This window comes from Neovison vison, chromosome 11 (genome assembly GCF_020171115.1).
Source record: "Neovison vison isolate M4711 chromosome 11, ASM_NN_V1, whole genome shotgun sequence".
In the NCBI taxonomy this organism is placed as follows: Eukaryota; Metazoa; Chordata; class Mammalia; order Carnivora; family Mustelidae; genus Neogale; species Neogale vison.
This window is the reverse complement of record NC_058101.1, coordinates 47947579-47967515: the sequence shown is the minus strand read 5'-3', so window position 1 is coordinate 47967515 and position 19937 is coordinate 47947579. Positions and strand designations below refer to the sequence as shown.

Below are 19937 nucleotides of genomic sequence, written 5' to 3'. Positions count from 1 at the left end.
AGCCAGAGGCCTGGCTCCCTTCCATCGCTCAGTCGTATCCAGAACAAAGGTCGTGGACACTTTCCATAGGGCTGCTGCACACACTCTTTTGATTCCTCTTTTAAAGAGAGGGAGAGGAAATGTTCCCCTTTTGGGGGAACATATCACAGCCACGCAAACAGGGCTTGGCTTTGAGAGTGCATGGAGAAGCCCAGCCCCCCTTTGAGGTGACGTGAATGATTAGAGAAGGCTTTCCTCGGCATTATGCTTTTATTAGCTTCGTTCTCACCCCAAAAGTAACACTCGAAGGAAGGTGGGGAGAAAAAAAAAATCCCACCGCACTATTCTGAAGCTCGGTGAACAGGGGAAGGAACAACAAAAGAAAGGAAAGGTGGTTCGTATTTTAAGGGTATGTGCGGGGCACACTAAGACCTCAGCCAGTTCATAAACGACTTCATTTGAAAACTTCCAGCTTGCAATTTAGTCATTCTTCAATGAGAAATATGTGATTTGCCACACATGAAATGGAATCATTACACCCTGACAAAATCGAAGGCAAATCAAAGCTGGCCGTATGTGCCTTATGCTTCCTTCTCCTTAATAAATGAGGTCTCCCTGTGGAAGGCATTCCAGAAAGATGCCAGCATGGGGTTCCTCCTGGAAGAGGGATGTACACCAATCATCAAAACGCTGGCAGCTCGAAGGTTTCAGACATTTAATTGCCTGCCCCACCCTACCAGCAACCCACATACACACAGAAAAGGAACTAGCCTTCTCCTTCTCCATTATCTGTATTTAAAGCCGCACACAAACATAGAATACACCAGCCACAGAACAAGGCTATTCAGACCAAGTGCAGGGTAAGAGTGCATAGAACTACACAAACACAAAGGCACATAAAAACTGGAGAATTCTGCTTAAGGTCTGCAGTCTAGTTCAAAGGTACTAGGTCAATGTCACTTTCACGATCTTGCTAGTGAGCTACAGTTATGAAAGACCTCACCATTAGGGGGAAGCTGGGGGAAGGATCCACAGGACTCTCTCCAATTTTTTCAACTTCTTGCAAATCTATAATTATGTTAAAATAAAGAGGTTTTTTTTTTCTTTTTCTTTTTTTCTTTTTTGTAATGCCACATGCATTCATTCTATGGCAAGTGGCCTGTGACCAACTGCAATATATGGTTAAACAGATTCTCAAAACGCCCAACAGATACAGGGCTGTTTTGGGGTGGTTTCAGGAAATATTTGTTGCCATTGTTTTCTCAGTGCTCTTAAGTCATCTTGCCCCAAAGCAGTCCTCTTAAAGACCATGATGGGTCAGGCACCTACCATGAATGGGTCTGCTATCCCAGACCTATGGGGGCTCAGTGGCAGTTACTCAAGTTCGAAAACCCACCAGCTCTGCCACTGCTCCAGAGATCCTGGAGCTTAAAGATGCATCAGGGTCATGGGAGTGTGTTTAAAGTGCTGGTTTCAGGGTCCTGTACTCCACAGATCCTGACCAAGAAGGATATGGATGGGGCCTGGGAATCTGCATTGACAACAAGAGCCTCACCTGATTCTGTCTCGGCTGGTCCTGGAGCTACACCTCAGGAAACACTGTCAGGTACCAGGTGAATGCCTGGGAGCATGGCCAGGTTAGCTCCCCATCGCTAGATCAGCAGAAGAGCTGGCAGGCCCTCAGCATCCACATAGGAAGATGCCCTTCATACCAATGGAGAGAACTAAGAGCACACAAGCCAGAGACCTCATGGATCCTTCAGTGGCTGTAACCATGTGGCTTTTAGGATAAGATGCAGAATTTGGACTCTGTCAGCATCGTGGCTACTTTTTGCTGAGTGCTGATCATGCGTTAAGCGATTACATCTCGTTTAATTTTCACAACATGGCTCTGAGGGAATTGTTATTTATCATCCCCATTTTACAGATCCGAAAACTGAGGCTCCTAGAATGCCAAGGCAGAAAGTGGCAGAGTCAGGAGTTGAACCCAGGGGCTCTGGGCTGAAAACTACTGTGGGAAAACACCTTTGGCACAAAGGTGCCTCTGGTTCTCGTCTCCTCTGGGTCAAAACGCTCCACCTAAAAATAACTGACGCTCAAAGGATTCATGATGGGAGAGGGGTAGAAGATTTTCCCAGTGTCTGTTTCGGTGGCATTAACACTCCTTTCCAACTTCAGAACCAAATCTCTCAAGGGCCCCCCGTGACCTCTGTGACTCTCTTCTTTATTTCTTCTCTCATCACCTTTTTACCTCCGACCCCCCTTCTCCCCAGAGTCCTAAACTACAGACTCGGTGACCCTCCATTCCCCACCCCTTCCTCACGGCCAGTGTAAGAACCACCTCCTGCCATCCTCTTGTGATACAAACCATCTGAAGAAATGAGCATTAGGTCCCTGGCAAGGCAAACGACCTACCATTTTCAAGAGGACACTGGGGAATCTTGTTTGCCCAAAGGTTCCAAATATAATCCATGTTCCACTCAAGGCACACTTGATGATCTTTGAAAGGGCGTTCGAAAGGCGGGACCGTCTTCAGCAGAGTATAATTCTTCGCTACAGCATGTAGCAAATTTTCCTCCCATTTAACATTCAAGTCTCCGCCACTGTATTTGTGAGTAATCCAGGCGCGTAGTATCACCGCGGATACCGAAATGGAGTGTCTGATGAAATAATCATCTCTATAAACCATGATGCTTGGAAATTTCACATGTACTATTTGTGTCCTGCTGGTGTGAAGATGCTTCTCATTCTTCCACCTCTTTTTGTACACAGGGATGCTACTTCTGAACTCAGATGAAACAACCGCTTCCAGATTGACAACACAAGGCTGAGAGCATAAATACTCAACCGAGACTTCAGAAACATTGCGGACATTGCCTTCAAAGACAGTGAAATAAATAAAGTCTTTGTAAGCCACGCTCTGCTCGGCTTTGGGGGTCACCGACGTCGTCAGGGAGGTCTGCCTGCCCAAAGACGGCACAACGTTCTGAAAAGGGGAAAAAAAAAAAAAGAAGGAAGAAAGAAAGAAAGGGGTATAGAAAGTTTAAAAATCATCACATTAACAGATATGCGAATCGTTTCCTTTTTTCTACAAAAAGCACTGAATGGGGAACATAAAAGATGGCAAAACCACTCCCAAACAATTAGAGAAAAACCAACACACACACACACACACACACACACACAAATGAAGATTAGACCACATTTAAGTCTCTCCCCAGACTTAGTAGCATCTGCTGATCAAAATGGGCCTTTCAAAGCTACGTGGCAATCATTCCAGAGTTGGTTTCCAAATGGAGGAGCTAGTTCACAACAAATCCAGGAGCGGTGAGCCTGCCTTAGCGTGAAAAAGAGATGAGCCAGCTTCAGACATTTCCAGACCATTGTCCTGACTTCAAACGGTGACACATGCAGCCAAATCAAAGTGTGGGAGAAGAGTTCAAAGTGCACCCAAGAGGGAACATGACAGGGATGCCAACCTGGCCCCTTTTTCTCCCGTGAGTTCTGAGCCAGGACAAGCACGCATGATGGATGGACCAGCAGGAATTTCCACTGCTCCAAATCACACACAGGCAGGCTTAGACCACAGACTGTGTTGTCTGATTCTTTCACCATGGATGGGGCTACATGGGCCAAGAAAGATTTTATCTGTGTGTTGATTTCTCTAGTTCTCTAAATACAAAGCCCTCTTAATACAGACATTCCTTGCAGAAGAATTCTTGGAAGTTGGTCATGAGATCAAGGCAATGTTTTGAGCATAAGATACTGATATACAGGTGCAAAGAGTTCTTCTAAATATAACTTTGTGATTCAGGCATCCAAAACACAATAGTGAAAAGATTACTCTGGACCATTCACACCCGTTAGCATGGCTATTATCCAAAAACAATAACAAAACAAAAATAACAAGCATTGGAGAGGAGGTAGATAAACCGGACCCCTGGTGCATTGTGGGTGGGAATGTAAAATGGTGCAGCAGTTCCTCAAATAATTAAACCTAGAGTTACCACATGATCCAGCAATTCCACTTCTGGCTATAAAGCCTCAAATAGTTGGAAACAGAGACTCGAAGAGATACATTCATAGAGATATACCCATGTTCATAGCAGCATTATTCACAATAGCTAAGAGGTAGGAATGACCTCAGTGAATAAAAGGATACACAAACAGATATGTACACATGATGGAATATTATTCAGCCTTAAAAAGAACAGGAAGTCTGACACATGCTATAAGACAGATGAACTTTGAGGAAACAATCTGAGTAAAATAAGCCAGTCACAAGGAATAGATACTGCATGATTCTACCTCTATGAAGAACCTGAAACAGTCAAATGCACAGAGACAGAGGGAGGATGGTGGTTGCCAGGGACTGGAGTTGGCGGTGGGGGAGGTGATCATGGGGAAGTATTGTTCAATGGACACAGAGTTGCAGTTTTATAAGAGGAAAAGAGTTTAGAGAGGGATGTGGTGATGGTTACACAATATGAATGTACTTAACTCCCTGAACTGTACACTTTGAAGTGATAAAAGCAGTGAATTTTATGCTGTGAATATTTTTACAAGTTTAAAGAAAAAAGGTCAGTTTCCTAAAGAAGGAAGAAATAAGGCCCCCTTTCTTCAATTCCTGCTGAGGGTTACAGGAGACGCAAAAGGGGCTAAGACACAAAGCTGGGTATCAGGGAATTGTGTTTACAAAGAGCAGTGACCCCAGGCAGAACATGATCAGGGCGCCTGTCAAACTATAAGCAAATCCTAAAGGAATACAGTCCCAGGTGAAGGTAATCCTACCGGCATGGCAGGGGGGATGTGTCTAGAATAGCCTTTATGGAAGGAATTGTACTTCAGCTGGGCTTGGAGGAGAGAAGAAAAGTTCTTTGGGTAGACAGCTCTGAAGGCCACTGAGTCCCCCAGCCCAAGGAATGCGGACTTCCCTTCTACGGACAGTGAAGTATCAATGGAAGTTTCTGGAAGAGGGAACAGTGTTTCTGTTTGAAAGCACTGACCTCGAATTAGAAACAAAGCTGACAATCAAGAAAAACGAGCAAATGACACAGTTCATCAATAAGTAAATTCCCACTGATAGTTTGAGAAAGGCAAGTTGAAACCACACTGAAGAAATCAGTTTGAACTTACTAGCTTCACAGAGATCAAAAAGTCCAAGATAACAGGCTGTCCCGGCCAGATTGGCTTCTTATGTACTGCTGGTGAGAGTGATCTCTGCAGATGGTGGTCAGGCAGTATCCACCAAATATATAAATGCACCCACCCTCTGGTCCAATAATTCCTCCTCTAGGATTTTATCCTACTCATATACTCAAATTTGTGCAAAATGATGGATGTGCAGGTTTGCACTGCAGCAAAGTTTGTAACAGCAAAGGATGCAAAACTAAATGTCCATCAAGACAGAGCTGGTTCAGTAAATGATAGGACATCCACTCCCAGAGTGCTAGGCAGCTATTCAAACGAGGAAGAGCTTCATGGACAGATAATGAAATGATCTCTAAAGTTTGAAGTTTTGTTGTTGTTGTTGTTGTTGTTTTAACAAGGTTCAGAAGTACCATTTGAGTTTCTTCTTAAGAAAAGGAAAAATATCTACACATTTGCTTGAGTCTGTATAGCATTGCTTGCTCACGTGGAGAAGGATGAGGTGACCAGGAGATAGGCTCAGAGACAGACGTGAGCTATATAGCCTTATTTATCTTTTGAATTTTGTACTACATGAATACTGGGGGGGGGGGACAAACAGATTTGGGGTGGGGGTGGCGGATGGAGAGAAAAGCAACTGTCCTATAGATGAAAATAAAAAATGTAGCTTCTCCAAGTGGTGGAGTGAGAAGGGCTGGCCATTGCTTTCAATGAGTCATGGGAAAACTGTGGGAAGAAATATGTAAAGAGGTGGGTACAGTCCAAACTCCCTGCCCCCGCAATGAGAGGTTTAATTGTTTTATGCTCTCATTTATACTTCCAAATTACAGGGGGGAAAACAAACATAAAAATAATCTTATAATTAGAACTAGTGACTGTTAGAGTAGACTAGCCCCTGGTGATGAGCCAGCCCACCCCATTCTTCCGCCAAGGCAACGAGCACTGAGAAGTGATGTTCTCCAACATGGCCCAGCTGGTGGCTTCCCAGGGGCAAGCCCAGGAGCCCAGCCCCTGGCCTTCACTCCCTCTCCCACATTCCCGACCCCACAGCACACAACAGCAAGGCAATAAAGAGCTGCCAGGTGGAATTCTGCTTTCTGGTGACTAAAGATACTCCCAGCATTGGTCCACAAGCGGTGGTTTTTCACTCAGCCAGATGTGCCAAGCTGTGGGCTCCTTCTCAACATGAGAATCCAGCCAATGAGCCAGCCGAAGACAGAGAGGCAGGCATTCCTCATTCCAACTGCCCCTCATGCCTCTGTCACTCAATTCCACATTTGCCCAGTTAATGTGGCAACAGAGGGCAGAGTCTAGGACATACTGTGGTATACTGAATACCACCTCGTGTTTTTTCTCCAAGAATGACTTAACACTTCTTCCTCAATACTCTTATGATACCTTAAAAACTCGCCCCAGCCCTCTTCTCCACTTCAGTATTTTTTTTTAAATCATGTTTTTATTGCTGACGCTAGAATTCCAGGTTAATACTTCTTTTAAACAGAATTCTGGGGGAAAGGCTACGTGATTTCACGAGATTTCATTGCAAAGTGCCATTACTAGTAATGTTCATTACTTTACATCTTAGTGCTAAACATGCATGGTCCACTTTCCCACATTAATAAGTGCAGCGTGCTAAAACTAGTTTCAGCTTCACTTGATGACCCATGACTTTCCGGACATTGGGTTCATCATCGCTGAGATCAGCAGGGACAGATGAGAAAGAAGAAGGTATAGGACACCTGACTGTGTTCTCCCTCCAGGCCCTTCCCTCCAAATTCAGCTTTAAAGGTAAACTCTGTATATGCAGATGAAGATTATTTTATTTTCATCTACTTCAAAGCTTCAAGTGCAGGAAAAGTAAATCCAAGGTTCATCGTTCTAGATGCTAACTGATACAGAGGCCACGAGTCCTAGGAAGAGCTGGTAAAGGGGCTGGTCCAAATTGCTATGGTTTCACTTATTTGTGGAGCATACAAATAGCATGGAGGACAAGGGGTGTTAGAGAGGAGAAGGGAGTTGAGGGAAATTGGAAGGGGAGGTGAATCATGAGAGACTATGGACTCTGAAAAACAATCTGAGGGGTTTGAAGTGGCGGGGGGGTGGGAGTTTGGGGTACCAGGTGGTGGGTATTATAGAGGGCACGGATTGCATGGAGCACTGGGTGTGGTGAAAAAATAATGAATACTGTCTTTCTGAAAATAAATAAATTATTTTTTAAAAATTGCTGTGAGTGTACAATATAGACTGGATTTCAAAGACAATTTTTTAAAAATGCAAAATATCTCATTAATATTTCTTATCCCAATTACACGTTGAAACGATCATATCGAGGTTCAGCGAGTTAAATAAAACATATCACTAATATTAATTTCACTGGTTTCTTTTTAAATGCAGCTATTAGAAAATCTGGGAGCACACACGTGGCTTATATTTGTGACTTATGTTATATTTCTACTGGATGGTGCTATGCTAGATTTGAAGTGAGCAGACTTTTCCTGTAAAAAAGGGCCATATGGTAAGTATTTTAGGTTTTGCAGGCCACTTGGTGGCCATGAAAAACTACTTAGCTCTGCTGTGGTATCAAGAAAGCAGCCACAGACAACTAACTCGGAAGCGAAGGAGCACGGCTGTGGTCCAGCTCAACTCTGTTTACAGAAACAGGCAGCTGGCTGTGCCCATGGGCCGTAGCTTGCCGGCTACTGTTCTAGGTTACCGAGCTTTTATTCTAGACTTAAGAGTTTTGGAAAACACAACATGACGAAAAATATGCTTTCCAAAGGAATGGTCTTGTGAGAGAAAAGAGATGAATAACCCAATTAGGCGTAATTTCATAGACGTGCCGTGGATGGCACTTAATTTGTTATTTTGCTAAGGCTCCCTGGCAATGGTGTTGACATCTTGCTATTGTTTCTGTCTGAGCTAAGTAAGATGAGAAGTTAGTGCGAGGCTGGGTGCAGAAAAATTTCATGGACTGAGGAAGATGAACTTAAGAAGGCGGAGAAGCATGAATACAGGAGAAGAACAATTTCTGAGACGGGCAATGTTTTTGTAATATGATGGGGGTGTGCTGGCCCCAAAGGGGACTTCAAAATCACTGTATGTGGCTATCGGGGCATGGTCTAAATCCCTCAAGGAGGCACGGTGGTCTTCAGTCTTTGGGCTCCTATGCAACGTAGGAAGCCAGCATCCTGTGGCTTGGAGAGGACCCAGTGGGCAGCTGCTGCACCATGAGTTGTGGCCACCTCTGTTATGTACAAAACCAACACCGATTAGCAACACATCACACTCTAAATATTGATTAAGCTGAGGCTGATTTCCTGGCTCAAGTCATGTGTGTGGTTATGAGCTGTTTCCTGCCAGGAAAATAAGGCAATTAACTTGAAGAGTTTCAGCTACAGGCATGACACGTGTCCAACCTTCATAGGTATTTTCACATGCCAGGTTGCATTAACGGAAGTGAGAAATTACCCAGTTGTTCCTTTGCTTAGAAATTATGAGGTCAGAGTCCATGTCTTATTCATTGTTATGTCTCTGGCTTCTCAGCTAGAACGAGGCACACAGAAGGAGTTTGGTTAAGTGTTTCCTGGTGAAGTAAAATCCTGGGCATGAGCCTTTCTGTCAGGAGCCTCTGTGGTCTGCCTCAGGTCAGTGCTCCCAGGGGCTCTTGATCCAATCCCGAGTCCTCCCCACCCTTTCCCAACATTCACCAGTTCTTTTGTGATGGGGACCCTCTCCACTTTTCTTTTTCCATCTAGCCTAATTAAAGTCCTTGGGAAGAACCCTAACCCTTTGGCCTCTCACCGGGCCCCTAGGGGATCACAGCTGATATGGGGACTGTGAGGTCAGGGAAGGTGGTGCTCCAGCACCTAGCTTACCCATTTAGGGTGAACTTCTCTCAGCTATCAAGCCCCTCCAGACCTTTTAGACAAACACCCTACCTTCTAGAACTTTCCATTTCTCCACACCAAAAATACAAATTAAATGTTTAAAATGTCCTATCCCTCTACCCCCTGTTGGACGCCTGTTTGTCTGGCAAGTTCATCAGTGTTAATGTGATAATGAAAAAGGGCATCAGTGGTGTCACATATCTGCATTTCTCTACCAGCCTGGGGGAGATAACGCCTTCAAAGCAAAGCCCAGATGCACTGCAGCTTTAAGCAAGACTTGGGAGGTGAGGGCGCATTTCTGTGCCCCTCAAATTAGGCCATTCAGGCAGCCACATATATGTTCCACCTCAGAAGCTACTGATCTGCTCTGCACACAATGGAGCTGGGCTCTGAAAGACGCCTGAGCCCTCAAACATCTGTTTACACCAGAAGTAAGCCTTAATCAAAGTCAAATTTGACAACGTCACACACACTCTCAAAACAGATTCTCTCATGTTTGTCTAATTGTGTATGTATTGTAAATTTTTATAAAGAAAGAAATGGGTCAGTTGATGTCATGTTCGTGATAAAAAACCCCAAATTGAAGATCAAAATGCATTCAATTCAAACTGGGAGTCGAGAAACAGATGAATTTGTGTATCTTCTGGATGGAAAAAAAAAAATCTATCAATTCTATCTAAGCTTCTTTTAGGATGACTGCATCTGATGCCCTTATACAAAATCAGTAAGAAATTCTATTCAAATAACCCTCCCTGTTCCAAAAAGCTGAGAAAGCTTGGCTCTTTTCTCTATATGGACCACTTGTTCTTTAAGGAAGGGACCAAGAGATTGAGGTATCTTAAATCATTCATGTCTTATCATGGGAAATTTATTTACACTAATACGTGTATGTGGTGGGTTCATGTAACAATTACAGAGTATCTGTTTTTGTCATTCCTGCCCATTCCACCCCATCGATAACCAAAGGAAACCTTGCCCATGAGTGCTTTCTCTCCAAATTGGCTGTATCCAACTTTCCATAAGTCAAAAGGTCATGGTATCGGCTTAAGAGGCCTAATTTTCCAATTTCTGCTGACTAGAAGCAAGCAAAAATCCTGTTTATGTCAACAACGCATGCAATTAAACAGAATGGACAGTGATGTCAGTATGGACGCCAAAATCAAGATGGGCCTTGGGCAATACTTCCCAGTGGACGAATATGCCTTCGCAAACCTGAGAGCTGGCTGGAGAAATACCATCACGACAACGAGAAGACTCCTGGTTGAATCGGTTCCCCTCCTCTCTTTAATACTGTTTGATAGGCTATTCCTTTTTAACTTAAATCATGAGGGTAACCAAGGTTTGGTCTGGTTTAATTTCATTGAATAACTATGAGCTGGTCATTGGGACAGATGCGGCAAGCCCTTCTTCTCATTTACTTCTGACTTCATCCTCTCAAAAAGAACTTCATAGAACTCCCTTCAAATCGAATCTTCACAACAGCTCTGGGAGGGACACAGCTGAGAAAATGGAATGGATTCAGAGAGGGGGAGTCACTTGCCCAAGGTCAACCAGCTCCTCAAAAACAGAACCAAAATTCAAATTCCTGACTCCACAATCAATTATGGTGTCCCTCTTGCTTCCAGACATGCCCAAAATGAGGCCCTCGACCCACCAACTGACCTCTACACCAGTCCCACTTTCTGGCCACAGGTGTGGGAAGTGAGATTTTGCTCACTCTCATCTTGAAGATAGAGAGGGGCAGGAGGATGAAGGCTAAGATCCTACCAGGTTGGTATACCTTGTGCCTGGGGAGTGTAGATATCATCTTACCCACAAATATTCACACCTCACTGAGCCAACACCCCAGATCAGTTAAGCCGTTCTTTGGATGAGGATGTCAGACAAATAAGAGCAGCCAAAGCAGAATGTCCTCAGCCATCCCTTCCATGCCACACAGCTCTCCTGTCCCTTGGATCCTTTCTAGGGGGAATAGGATGAGCCAATAAACAGGGTAATTCACTTGAGGCTATTTATGATCTAGTCAAATCTATCCATCTTTGTGAACTGCCTGGGTTCTTTATGCCTCGTCTGCCTCTCCTCCACCTGCTTCCTTCAGCCAATTCATGATTCCCACACTTTTGCCGAGAGGAATAGGTCTACTAAGCAAGAGACAAACACCATGGCTTGGGGGATTTTAGGAGCTCTGGTGGGGGTGAATGTGGTCTCTGTTGTCTGACAGGAAGTCTGAAGCTGAGCTCTGTATTTCAAATATCCATTTTCACTCTTGTACAAATGAGATAATAGAGAGGCTCTATACCTTGTTTTGATCTTCCTAGGCCATGTGTTAGACACAGAGTAAGGAGTTCACCAGTGCTACCAGAGGGATAACCCATGGTCTATGGCCACTGATAGGGAATTCTGTCACAGCCACTGGAGATCTGCTAACAATCACCACATACATTTGTGCCACTAATGCCCCCTTGCGTCTTTGTCCTCTGGTTGTCTAACAAACGCGAAGGTCCCCTCTGAATATTTCCACTCTACGGCTGACATCAATACCAGCCATTATGAGATTTGTTTTTCTCATTAAAGAAAAAATTATACATTCGAGACCAGCGTTCGGAAAGGACAGAAATGCCTTCCACAAGTGCCACCATCCCAGATGGGGCTGGGGCCACCTCCGCTGGTCTGGCCAAGTCTGGAGAAAGGTATGAGGCAATGACGTACGGGAATGCCAGAAGGGGTCTGCTGGCAAGTCCTGCCCAGACCATAGCACTCAGCACCCGGGACCTCAGCGGAAGCAATTCTGCTACCCTTTCCTTTCCGGGCCCTCACCCTTTGTGAGGAGGCTCTCTGCCTCTTGACCTTTGGTGACCTTAGAATTTTCTGGCAGCTACTGGAACCAGGGATCATCTTTTCAGAAATCTGCTTGGCATCGTTCCGTGACTTATCTTTCAGGCCTCGTCACAATTATTCATGCTTTGGCAGTAACCTAGCTACAGTCACAGTACTGTTCTTGAGCTGCCACTGAAGGTGACTCTGTCCCAGCCAATGGGGAAGAAAGGTGCCCATTGCCTCAGGACCCTGGCTCTGGGAAGCACACTCCCCAAGAGGGCCGGGGCTTAAAGGCTTCTGTTCAGAAAACCATTCTCGACTCCGGTCAAAAGAACAAGAACACAGGTGGGGATGACACAGAGTGGTAATCGACCCCCAAATCACAGCCAATGCACAGAATGCATTCCAAGGCACACTGGCTCTACACCTAGACACACATTCATACAAATGCTTAGTGCCAACCTCCACCGGGTTCCTCCGGATGAGAGACCCTATCTTTTATCCCTCCATGGCAAATATTTTCTGATTTCACCTATTTTTTTTTTTTCTCATTAACATCCTGCCTCTAGTGTGTGGCCTGTGCTTCCTGCTTTGTGTATTTTAGGCTACTTTAGACATGACCTCACATCCTGGCCAACTGCACAGTGGCTGCTAATGGTAAGAGGTTTGGTAATGACCCACGCATCTATGTATGAGAGGAAAGAGTGCAACGCAGCAACGTACAGAAAGCAGTACGTCAGCATGCCTAAGGGCTGGGTTTCTGGAAGTAGACAGACTTGGGTTTCTATCTTGGACTACCTGTGTGGCCTAGGGCAACAGACTTAACCTCTCGGAGTCTTAGTTACCTCATCCGAATGAGGATCATAACAGCTCCCACTTTACAAGGTTGTCGTTAAAGCTAATACTGGAGAATGGAGGGGGTGTCTACGTGACTCTGTTGGTTAAGTGCCCGGCTCTGGATTTCAGCTCAGGTCATGATCTCAGGGTCCTAGGATCAAGTCCTACGTCAAGCCCCGCATTGGGCTCCATGTTCAGTGGGAGGAGGAGTCTCTGCTTGAGAGACTGCTTGAGGAGTCTCTCTCTCTCCCTCTGCCTCTCATCCCGCTCACACATGCTCTCTCTCGAATAAATAAATCTTTAAAAAAAATACTGGATAATGCATATAAACAACTTAGTACAATACAAAGTAATATGATTAGTTATGTTTCCAAATTATGGGATAGCTTTCTCCCTCTAGTGTCTAAATGTTCCTGAGATCCTGCTTCGTTATTCTGCTCCACATCTACTCTCCACCTGCACACCTCACCTCCCCTGACCAATCACTTTCTCTAGGCAATACTCCTCCATGAGGAGAATGGACACGATTATGCCTTTTTTTTCCCTGTCATTTTCTGTATCTCATGCTTCAGGCAGATGTTCCCCACCTCGCACAGTGAATTTCTCCAAGGTCAGGAAGCCTCACCTTTCACCAGAGGCTCAGATAGCACATACCTCTAGAGCAGAATCCTATGGAAATGGCCAGACCTTTAGAACAAAAGGTGAAGCCCATCTTCCAAATCACACTTTTGCTTTCCCTGGGCTTGACAAAAGCTTCTCATTCAGTTGCAAAGTGGTTTGCTTGTTTGCCAGACTTTCCTGTGCACTCGCCTATCTGAAGCCCATCCGAAGGAAACACACAGCAGGAAGCACTGACACTGCCTCTTCACAGTGTTTCCAAAATCCAGTCCTTCCCCATCAGCCAAGACACTCAGACGTGCTCTGGTTAGTTCCCACATTACAGTATGTCCTATAATTTCTCTCCTTAGAGGCCTGACCTCACCACCTCACTCTCTCACTGTATTCTCTGCACAGCACCTCTGTCCCCTCTCTGTGACCTGGCCCCTTAAAACTCCCTCGGTCCCAACCGATCTTTTCTGTTTGCTCCCTCATCTGCCTCTGTTCCCACAGACCACTAGGCCTTTGGGCTTTGCTCCTGTTCCTCTGATTTCTCAGAACTGTCAAGAAGTGGTCTCTCCTTGCCAGGTCTTCAGATTTCTGCGTAGAACTTTCCAGACAACCTGGACATTAATGTTTCACACAATATTCTACTACATCATCATTTCTGCCTCTATGGGTAACCAGTGCCTTGTGGATGGGGATCATCTGTTTAAACTGAAACCCTGTCATTTGTTTTGGCAGTTATATTTATGTCTGTGAGCTCTAACCCAGTGGCATAAATATTAAATAATAATACTTAACCCACACATGTTAACTGACAACTTCTGAAGACAGCAAGTAAATCCAACCACCAAATTTTTGGTGCGGGTTAACTTTAAAACGGGAGGAGAAGCATGGATTACTCAACAGGTAGACACTAAAACCGAAATTTGCATTTCTACACCCTCTTGCTTCAAGAAATGCAACAGCCAAGAAGTAAAAAGTGTTAAAAGAAACTTGGGCTGGGTGGCAATTTCTCTGGAATCAGATCCTGATGGCTGACAATGTCTCCTGAGCAGTTTTTAGCCTCTACAAAGGAAGACTCCAAATAACGGTGAGACCATATAAATGAGAACAATTCTGGACAATGACACTGCTCAATTTTAAGCATTCTGTGAATTTCCTATTACATCAGTTTCATGATTCAGCATTTTCGATTTCATTTATTTACAGTAATATATGGCGAGATAACCCAAGGTTTCTGCAGGATCCTGGAACATAAGGTAGGCTGGACAGGAAGGGTGGCGCCTCCTGTAAATTTACTATTGTTTAGGAGCTTTCAAAGCAGAAGAAAGCAAGCCATCAAAGGAATTGAGGACTATTCCCCCACCCCGCTCTGAGGGTCTGAATTATTCTGGTATTCTAAATGAGCTGGTTTTGTAAAATAGGTTACTGCCATTTAGTTGATGACTGAAACCCAAGCCAAGAAGAGCGCAAATGGTAAACTGACGTGCCTAAGCCAAGCGTATTCTCTTAAATGACAATGTTCAAGTCGCAGCTAAAGTCGCCACTCAGGCGGTAAGCGTGTTACAAAGAACTCGATTTCTTTCTGGCATCCGCAACTTGGCTGGAGTGACCACGGAGGAGTTGAGAGCGCTGGAAACGCGAGGGTTCGCCGCCAGCGCGTTGGCAGAAAACGGTCCGGGCCACGAGAACCCGGCGGAAACTAAACGGAGGTTCGAGGCGGGAGGCGAAGTTGGGCACGGGAAGGCAGGGAGCTGCGAGACTGTGAGGGAAGCCCAGGACGGGGAGGGAGGGAGGGAGCTGGAGAGCCGCGCGCGGCGGGTGGGGAGGAAACGCGGCTGGCGAGGCTCCAGGTGGAGCCGGGGACGTGAGGGGGGTCTCGAGGGGAACCTCGCCCGGCTCTGGAGCGCGTCTGGGGAGGGAGAGGAACGGAGACTAGCGAGAGCGCCGCGCTGCAAGTCCGATCCACGCACCCCTCTCCGCGCCCCGGGTCCCCATTCCAGGTGCCGGCGCGCCCGGGGCGCAGCGGCCAGGAAGCGAGCAAACTAGCAGCGCCGTACCGCCCGGCGACGCGGAGGTCCCCGGCCGCCCCCGCCCGCGTCCCCGGGGCCCCGCGCAGAGGGGAGGACCCGGGTAGGGTCCGGCGCTCACCAGGTAGCAGAACAGGAGCAGCGCGCTGGCAGGGCGGCCGCCGAGGCCCGGGGGGACGCTGCTGCTCGGGGGGGCCATGGCTGCGGCCCGGGGACCGACCGCGGGCGGCGGGGGTTGTTGCTGCTGCTGCCGCGGCCACCCGAGCCCCGCGCCGCGCCGCTGCATGGCGAGGCCGCCCGGATCCGGGCCAGAGCAGGTCACCTGGTGCAGGGACCGGCCCCCGCCCGAGGCGCCACCTTCCCGCCCGCCCCCGGCCGGGCCGGCCGCCGCGCGCGGGGCCACCTGCCGCCGCCGCCGCCGGACCCGCCGCCGCCGCCGCCACTGCCGCTCCCGCCGTCGCCGCCCCCGCAGCCCCAGCCGAGCGCCGGCTCCTCCCCGCCTCCCAGTGCCGTCCCCTCCCTCCCCTCTGCCTCCTTGCCCAGCCCGCCTCCCCGCAGCTGCCCCCGATCCCGGCTGCCACCTCCCCGGCCGGCCGGCGCCCCCGCAGGTGGGGACTGACCCCGGTCCCGCCCCCCTGTCCGCTGCCCCCCCGCCCGGTTCTCTCGGCTCCCCGCCCGCCCCCGCCCCCCTTTTCCCTTTCTTCGCTTTCCTCCCCCGCCCCCTTCGGCGCTCTTCCTGTCCGCTAGCCCTCTCTCCCCTCCCTCCGTTCCCCCTTTTCCCTCTCCCCGATCTCCCGCTCGCACCTTTCTTTTCCTCACCCCCTCTTCCTTCCACTTTCTGCTTTTTCTCCCCGTCCTTTCTCTCCCTCCCCTCCTTCCCTTTCCCGTTCTAGTGCCCCCTCCCGCCTTCTCCGGCTCCCACCCACTCCTCCTGCGGGTCCCGCAGCCCAGTTCCCGCCGGTGCAATGGGTTTTGTTTCGTTGCTTTTGGGCGAGGGCGCCATTCCCGCTGGGCGCGGGGCGAGTGTGCCCCCTGCAGTTGCGCCACGTTGCGGCCCCCCTTCTAGTCCTTTAAGGCTGGATTTTGACCCCTGCTAACCTCCACCTGTCCACCTGCAGGGGTGGGGCTGCCTCCCTCGGGCACATTTTTAACCCAGGTTGCGCCCCGCCCTGCCGGCTGGTACGCGGCACGTTCTGGATGTTTCCCGAGGGTTTTGTGCGGTGCCGCCGCCACCGCTCTTTGTTTTAATTGTCCAGAGTATCGGCGCTCAAAGCAGGTTTGCATTGGATTTGCAGCGCTGTGGCCCGGCTTCCACTTTGGACCGAAAAGAAAATGAATTAATTAGGTCAATGCAATCTGACTGAAGCCCTAAATGAAAGGGTAAGGCTCGTGAAGTGCACAAACACTTTTAAAAAATAAACCCGGCACGCACTGGGTGTTGGGGACCCAGGTTGGGACTGGCTGTTGGCGGTGTGTGTTCTGCCACCAGTCCGAGGGGCGCGGCTGGACCGCAAGACCTCCAGCTTGCGGCCTCCCCGGTGCTCTGGGAAGCATGGGCCTGCGTCAGGAGGTTCAGAGAACTGCCTGGGCCCGGAACTGGTGCTCTGAAACAGTTAACAGTTAACCCACCTTCGAAAGTCCTCACAAGCTTCCCTTAGGCACTGGTGGATTTGTGCATATTGCCGCTAAGAACAGTTGGGAGTCTGGAAGGATTTGGCCCTTGCCCTGTGCACATGCCACAGCAGTAGGTCAAGTCCAGCCAGGAGACAGGGGAGGCTGGCAGTGAAGGTGGGGTGCCCAGGGGTTGTGCCTGGATATGCCCTCAGCCATCTCAGGATAGGCCCCAGCACACTCAGCAACCCAGCTGAGTCATCCCTTTCTCTTTTTAAGTCACCTGAGGGCTGTGGTCCTGGGTCAGGCTCATGGCTCCCCGACACTCACTGCAAGGTAATGTCTTTTGTGGTGGTTCTCAACGTTCAGCGTGCCTCTGAACCGCAGCAAGGACTTAGGATAGTATATATTGCTGGATAAGCCCACTAGAATTTCAGGTTCAGTTGGCCCTGGTGAGGCTTAAAAAGCTGCCTTTCCAACAAGTTTCCAGGGGATGCTGCTGCTGGTCCACAGACCCCATTTCCAGAACCACTGGCTGATAGAAAGTATCATTCTGCTCCCACCTAATCCAGCGGCCACGGCTTTAAAACATCTGAGGGCTCCTTTTTGACAGATGTCTCCAACACTGTCCCACTTCTATAGACCCAAAGTACTTACAATTCTCCTGTGTGATGTGGAGAATCATTTATTCTATTGAGTGTCTAAGGAGATGAAAGATTTGGTGTCTTGCCCCAGATTGTGTCCATACACACACACACGCACACACATATATATAGTCAGGTCAAAGTATAAATTATACATTTTAATGTATGTGGAAGGAAAATTGTTGGCCAGTTCCAGGATATGGGGCTTCACAATATTTCTGGAACCTGTCTTCCTAGGCTTCTCTGGAGTTCTCTCCCCCTTCATTGCCCACGGACTCAGTTGTTCTTCAGGGAACGAAATGGTTTCCTCCAGTTGTTTGTAATCGGGATTCATGGAATTGAAGTTTTAGAAGCCTATGAGTTTGAATTTCCCTATCGTCACTGTGGAGGCACCCTGTAGGGCACTGGGCTATTTTTAACCTGGTGTATCAAATCTCTGACTGACTAGGCTTCAGCTGTGCTCCTACTGTGCGTCAGGCCCCACCCAAGGCTCCAGAGTCCAGAGGTGACTGGTCACCCCTTAATGTGAGGAGCAGCTGGCGTGCAGAAGACTAACCATAACACAATTTTGGTCCTCAAAAAGGGGTGTTCAGCTTGCTCTGTGGCCCAGGGCAGGGGGGTACAGGGATTGACTGATCAGTTTTGTACTGGAGAGGGGCAGAAATAGAGAAGGTCAGGATTTCTATTCACAGCGGTCTGTGACATTTCGATCCAGAAGCCGGGACCAGTTTTTGCCCTTGCCTCCTCTCCAGCTGTCTGTATCAATAATTTGAAGGGTGTGGTCTGATTATAGAAGAAGACTGCTCATTCCAAAAATATCATTCTTTCCCACTTTTACGATTTATTGGTTTGGATTAAGTATTAATGCTCCGCTAAACTGTGAAGGTCCCTGGGGACCGTATTTATCCACTGTGGCTCATTACTGCCTTAGTGTGAGTCCGTTCATCCCATCCCCTCTGAGAGACCGTGAGAAAGCAACACCACACTTCAACGTGGAACAGGACAGAATCTCGAAGGAGGATGGTAGCCTTCCTCCACAAGGCTTCTGGGTTGGAGCAATCAGAGGTCTGGAGGAAGGGGGTTAGGGCTGCAGGGAAAAGACAGAAACTTCACTGAACGTGCTTGCCTCAGTGGGCATAGAATGGTATCCAAAGCCAGTAGTTCTTGGATGCTGAAATGGTTTAAGATTTATAAAATCAGGAGCCTGGGTGGCTCAGTAGGTTAAGCATCTGTCTTTGGCTCAGGTCTTGATCCTGGGGTCCAGAGAGTCCCAAGTCAGGCTCTCTGCTCAGCAGGGAGTCTGCTTCTCCCTCTCCCACTGCCCCTCCCCCCTGCTCACCTGCACACATGCGCTCGCTCTCTCTCTCTCTCTCTCTCATAAAGAAATAAGTGAATAAATAAATCTTTTTAAAAAATAAAATCTGTAAAATCTCAGGGACCAATGCATTTGGGCAACTATTCACTTGCCAAGTAAAAATATTTGTTTTAAATATGCCCCAATATGCTGTCTTTTATCAACATTATTTCATCCAAAGGACAGGGTATTTTTACTATCAAAAAATTAGGAAGGACCTAATATAGTAAAAAAAAAAAAAGTCCTTTAAACGGAATATAAGTTGTGAAAAACTCCTGATGGGTCATTTTCTTATTTTGCTGTAGACCCGTAGAAACTTACCTTCGGGCTGTCATGGTCCATGCAGGGGCCCTTGGAAACCACACTTCTAGGTCCCAAGGATGTCTCAAGTAGAGACTGTGCAGAGACACCTGAGTTATAAGAAGGGGCAGGAGGGCACTACATAAGAGTGGGGAAATCTCCTTCTGCCCACTGCCTTCCTACATAAACATTTGGGTCCCAGGCAAATGCCACCAGCTCTAGAGAACCTTCTCTAGTGACTTCCAGTCAAAAAGCAACCAATCCTTTCTCTCTCTCCTGCAGCTCCATTAGGCAGCTGGCTAAGCTTGCATCTTGTTCTAGTCAGTCTGTTGGCCTGTTCTCCTCAAGTGGGTTGAAAGCTCCTTGGAAGCGGGGGTTGTTTCTTAATCAGCCCTGGGCACTGCCCCCATGCCTTCTATGTAGAAAGTTCTTAGACTTAGTCACTCCATAAAATCGACTTCATCATCTTCCTTTTTCATTTTGTTTTCTTTCCATCCTTCCTTTTCTTCTTGCCCCCTTATCACCTCTCTGCCTTTTTTTCCCTTCGGTAGTCAGTGTCACCTTCTCCATCTCCTTCCTGTTCGTACCTGGCTTTTCCAGAGTTCTCTGGAATTCTGTCCACTCCCACTCCCTCCATTCCTTTCTGCAACTTCAGATATGCGGGATAAAGATAAATGAACTGTGACATTTGCCTTTGACATCAACATAAAAGAGAAGAAAACAAAAA

The 19937-nt window shown here is 47.6% G+C and overlaps 1 protein-coding gene across 1 annotated transcript in view; it reads right to left on the bottom strand.

The window, feature by feature from the left end:
* Positions 1 to 15587, bottom strand: part of SEL1L3 (SEL1L family member 3) — a 99992-nt gene extending 84405 nt beyond the window's left edge. Inside the window, exons 1-2 of the mRNA XM_044225842.1 lie at positions 15423 to 15587; positions 2395 to 2965 (exon numbers count right to left, since the gene is read on the bottom strand). Of these exons, the coding sequence (XP_044081777.1) occupies positions 2395 to 2965; positions 15423 to 15587 (736 nt within the window). The remainder of the gene's footprint in view (positions 1 to 2394; positions 2966 to 15422) is intronic.
* Between the last annotated feature and the right edge of the window lie 4350 nt (positions 15588 to 19937).